Genomic DNA, 5,484 nt, shown 5'->3' on the forward strand with positions numbered 1-5,484 from the left:
GGTTGCACCCTCTCTCTCTCTCTCTTGGATACAGTGTTTCCATGGCAGCCACGTTTTCTGCACGTGTAGAATCAGACAGAGTAAGGGAGGCAGAGAGAGACCACTCCTATCGATTCGCTGCCTGGCTATTGATTCAGTCTGCAGCTGCACACTTACCTACAGCAAACACGCACATGCACACATTCATATTCACATGCACGCATGCACAAAACACCAGTGTAAACATCCAGCATCAGATTGGAGGCTTTTTTTTTTTTTTTGAACAAGCTTGGCTCAGCTATGGAATGTGATAATGAAGGTTCACCTTTTGTGGAGCATGCTTTCACCTTTGAAAAAAAGGGGGCCTCAGTGAGACTGCTCCAGTTATCTCTTCAACGCACATGTAACTGTTAGGTAAGCAGTGGATGGCACTTGATTTTGCTCTTGGGGAAAACCACAAGAGAGAGAGAGAAGAGGATAAACACGTTATGCTTTTCAGTTCCAGCTGATTTTATTTCCTTCTCGGAAGAAAAGAAAAACAAATAAAAAACGACAATCTGTACAGAGGTCTGAGAGGCAGTGATTGACCCAAACATTGGCTGGTTTTGAGCAATAAACATCAAATGATATTGGCATGATTGGACAAAACATGATCATACACAGCATATTGCACAAATGAAAAAAGAAAAAGGACGATAGAAAAGATGTCTTGAAGGTAAAAAATAAAAACAAAAAAAATGAACAAAAAATAAACTCCTGGATCCACAATCATCTTCAACATAAGGGATGTCCAAAGATGGCTGTCCTAGTGCCTGTCGTTGATCATCATCATACATAAAACACACAATCTTTGCTTATAGTACAGTCAGTTTACATAAATATCTTCATGTTATTATTCTTTTAAAAATCTTAAACACAACAGCTATAGCTACATATACCTGAATCTGAAATACAAATGCTATTTGCCATGCCATAATATAGGAAAACAATTAGCCTGCTATACTTAGCCAACAGGTACAGAAAGGTTAAATACTATTTTTTTGATGCAATTTGCGCAATAACAGATGAAGCACTTCATACATCTCCCTCCCTCCAAAGTCTAGGCAAAGTGGAATGAGTGTGAAATTCCATCCAGTGGTTCAAATAAAACTTATCTTGATAAAAAGCACACAGAGGTATTAGCTCTATCCAAACAGTGACTCTCTGGGATCTTTCACTCATATACTTTAGGTCTATGTGTAGTACTGGAAACACAGTCACCACTCAGGCTGGGAGCCTCAGTGGCGCTTTGTTTACTTGGCTGGTGAAACTGGAGTCACTGTGCCATTAAGAAGCATGTGGGTAAATACTGTAAACACTGTGTGAGGTCAGATTGTGCCAAACAAACCCCCCTCTGCACGTCTAAACACCAAAATGTAGACTCAAACAACAATGTTGTAGGCTACCCACTCGCCGGAAAAACCCCCTTTCTATAGATTTTGTACAAAAATACAAGTAGAAAATCATGACACACTCAAATCTCCTTAAAAGTGAGAGAAGTCAGACATTTTTAAATAAGATACACTTCTAGCCCTTCCGCGCAGGATACAGACAGGTGTATGTGCACAAACACAAATGAGACCTGTACGAGAACAATACTTCTATGTATAAAAAAGTTTGGCCGGTATAAATACATCAATATAAAAAAACGTCATCTGACACAGAGGAACTACAAAGTTGAAGCACTAGGCAGAAAGGATGCGCGTCGGGAAACATTGGTCCTGAATTGTGCACTGAGTGTTTAAAAAGGTTCAGAAAAGGGTTTCTGAAGTTTCGAGTCAGTCTTTGTTGTTAAGTCCTGCCGTTGAAAGAGAAGCTGGTGATAGTGAATTGTGTCCTATGGTCACACAAATTGCGTAATTACGCAGCAATGAACATTTTTTTACGCATTTAACCACAACAAAATCCTCCACATCTCGGAGGGCATGCGTGTTGATATTGAAACTATTTCGAGTTTGGAAAAAAACTACACCTGAATAGCAACTTGATGGTCAATGTGAATTGGCTGTATCATAAACAAAACCCAACATGACGAGCTCTCCGGTAAGTGTCCCCTTTTCTCCCGACCCCAAATAACATTAAGATTCAGAGTTCAGTCTCAGTCCTCATCCTCGGCGGATTGGGTTGAACATTTGAGCTGAAGTCCGTGTGTTTCACTGCTCTCTGCTTACATTCACTCCTCCTCTGTGTCCAAATGCAAACTAAGCATTTCCCCCCGTCTGCGCGTTCCCGTCATGCGCACGGAGCGCTGTCCAAGTCTGTGAGCGGCGCGTACCTGGGCTTCAACGCGCACACAGGCCACCTTTTCTTTCCTGTCTTCACTCTCCCTTATTTAGTGAAAGAATGGCGGAAATATTCTGGTCTGGACTCACACGCCTGTCTGGGAGGAGGGGGGGGTGATCAGTTCAAAACGTGGGGGGGCGTCGCGGTTTCCTCTCCACCGTGGTCCCTTCAGTAGGTGAACACCAGGTTGGAGATGGTGGACTCCAGCCAGTCTCCTGAGATCATCTCGCTGACCTCTGGGGTGCAGTAGTCGGGGAAGTCGAAGTGAGATCCCGCCCCGCATTCCCCGAAGCTCCAGTCCAAGTCCCGGTCCAGCTCCGCGTCGGAGAAGCCCATCCCGCCCAGAGACATGCTCTCAAAGCCGGGGCTCTGGTTCAGGTCGAGCCGCTCGTCTTCAAACTCTTCATCCGATGATGATGAGGATGATGATGACACAGATGAGGAAGAGTGAGAGGCTGACGGTGTCGGAGAGGAGGCGCGAGCGTACCTGAGGCGCGCGGTGTGTGATGAGTCGCTGGCCGCGGGGCTCTGCTCCTCGTACAGGCTGAGCGGGTCGCTGGACTCTGCCGAGCTGCTGAGGGTGGGACTGGCCGGGACCCCCACGGAGGGAGGCCCGCTCTCCAGGCTGCCCGCCCCGCCGAACATGTGGCTGCGCCTCGCCTCCCCGGTGCGCTTCTCCGGGATCTGCCTCGCCCCAGACACTGACCTGGATTTGAAGAGCGCCTGGTGGTCCCCGGGAGACGCATAGTCCTGCCCCTGCCCCTGCCCCGCAGCGCTCTTGGTGCTGCCCTGCTTGTGCGTCCTGCTGCCTCCTTTGGACGCGGGGCTTCTCTTCACACCGGCTTTGGCGCTGCGCTCCCCGCTCTTCTCCCCGCGCTCCGTCGGCTTACTCGCCCCGCTTCCCGACTTGACCTTCTTCCTGGGCCGGTACTTGTAGTCTGGGTAGTCGGCCATGTGTTTGAGTCTGAGCCGCTCCGCCTCGCGGATGAACGGGATCTTGTCTGTGTCTTTCAGCAGCTTCCAGCGCTTCCCCAGCCTCTTGGAGATCTCCGCGTTGTGCATGTCCGGAGACTGCTCCATGATCTTCCTCCTCTCGATCTGTGACCAGACCATGAACGCGTTCATGGGTCTCTTGATGTGCCCCGTCGGAGTCTTGCACCACGCTAAGTCGCTCCGCACCCCGGAGGAGGGGGACTCGGGGGTCGGAGATGCATCCATCTCCAAGTCCATTTCTCCCGTGTCCGTGGAGTCCCCGCCGGGGGAGTGAGCATGGGCGCTCTCTGTCTGGCTCATGTGCTGCACCATCCTTTCCTCCAAGTGTCTGGAAACACTCTGCTCAGTGCGGCGCTTTCACAAAGTTCAAGTGCGCAAAAAAACGACTTGTAGGCTTAGTCCTCACTTGTTCTGATCTCAGGCGCTTTGACTCAGATCACTGAGAGAGAGCTTTAAAAAAAAAAAAGAAAAAGAAAAAAGTTCATCCAAGTCTCCTCTCGGTTTCTGTTCAGTCAGTTCAGCCCGTTTTGGAGACACCTGGTCTTTAAACTTTTACCAGTGCGCTTCACGGAAATTGAAAAATAAAAAATAAATCCCGGATCTATTGAACAGCAACTTTCAACTGCCTGTGCGGCTGAAAACTCGCCCTGCAAGACTGCGAACGCGCCGCTGTGGGAAACAGCAGTGCAAGTCCCTTATGTGAACCTGGCTGTCTGCAGCGCAGCTTGTCTGTGCGGTTGAGGAACCATGTGGTTGAATGGAGCAGCTGCGCTTTCTCATAGTCTCCCTGTTTCCTTAGCGCTCTGTAATATTACTGTAAACACAACAACGAGAACTTCGCCGTTATATACCCTCATCGCGAGATATAAAAACCAATCAGCGTCTGTCTCTATCCTGATTTTTCATCGAAGCCACTCCCTCCTGGCCTCTCATTGGCTGAATAAAAAAACGGGTAATAATAATAATAATGTGCAACGAGGATCGGTGTCTGACCTCATTCCTGTCAGACTCCACTGGAAGAAAGACGAACTTGGTGTGTGTATGTGTGTGTATATATATATTAGTGTGTGTATTTTAAAGGAACACAGTGTCCTTTTCCCCCTGCTGCAAGGGGAAGCTTGCAAGGATATACTTAGAATTACATTAGTTTCATGAGGATGAGTACTGGCTAAATTTAGACTCTGTGTAATGGCAAGGAAATGCTGAGAAAACACAAAAGCAGCCACAACATGTTGTGTTAGTCACGCGGCAGTGTGGTTGAGCAGGGCTGTAGTAGGAGGGTACACCCACCCAAACATAGCTCACCCAACCTGTTATTTACAAATGGTTACGACACCATGACATCACAGCCCGCCAGAGGAGGCAAAAATGCAAAGTGAGGTGATGATGGTTTTTATTTACACTCACACAAACTGCATTACGCGTGATGGTAGAAACCAGCAACACGGCAAAGCAGTAATTATGAACAGCAAAGAAAAGTGGGTAGAACTATTGGTGTCAAACACACATTATTCATACTCACACCGCTCTGCAACGCACAGATTCCTCCTCCTCACACAGCCCCCCCATCATGTTAACATGTCTGTGTCATGTAGGATCACATTACAGCCTGTGTCACTAGATGTCAGGCTAGAGCCAAAGGGAGCTGTGTGGTATACATGTATGTATGTGCTTTTTGTGTGTGTGTGTGTGTGTGTGTTAACAACATACAGCAGATTTATCTCCGTCCTGTGATGGGCTGCTGCGAGCCACCGCCGTGGCTAAATCATGCAGGTGATGTCATTAGCTGGTAGTGAAGGCTCTCCCTTTAATCCTGCAACAGAACTGACTGACATAAGTGTTTTTCACACCACCTTCGCAGCACAGGGTGGAGATAAATAAAGAGCGGCTGGACTCTCTCTCCGTCTGCTCACCGTCTCCAAAGAGGAGGCAGAAACTAGCAAAAGAGAGCCTATTTGTGTTTGTCTGATTACATTTCATGTACTCAAACACAACATTAGATAATGCAGTGATAATGTATATTCTTAATTTATATCAAGCCTTAAAAAAACAACTCATAAACTCTTTAAAATTTCAGAGCTCAGCCCCCTTTACCCCCCTCGGTGCTTACATAAATCAAACACATAAATAATAATGAGCTCTTTCATCAGTCTATATCTTCAGCTGCCTCAATTACAAGCATGCACCTGC

The 5,484-nt window shown here is 47.3% G+C and overlaps 1 protein-coding gene across 1 annotated transcript; it reads right to left on the minus strand.

Moving 5' to 3' along the window:
- Positions 1–471: 471 nt before the first annotated feature.
- Positions 472–4,228, minus strand: sox4a (SRY-box transcription factor 4a). The gene has a single exon (XM_085791971.1). It carries the CDS (start codon positions 3,604–3,606, stop codon positions 2,470–2,472), a length of 1,137 nt encoding a protein of 378 aa, XP_085648097.1. The 5' UTR covers positions 3,607–4,228; the 3' UTR covers positions 472–2,469.
- Positions 4,229–5,484: the final 1,256 nt, after the last annotated feature.

The sequence above is a fragment of the Trachurus japonicus genome, chromosome 11 (assembly GCF_045865225.1).
Source record: "Trachurus japonicus isolate A0001 chromosome 11, Traja_1.0".
NCBI classification, from domain to species: Eukaryota; Metazoa; Chordata; class Actinopteri; order Carangiformes; family Carangidae; genus Trachurus; species Trachurus japonicus.

Bases quoted from the DNA above. Each gene is read 5' to 3' on its own strand.
- sox4a (XM_085791971.1), bottom strand. From the start codon at position 3,606: ATGGTGCAGCACATGAGCCAGACAGAGAGCGCCCATGCTCACTCCCCC.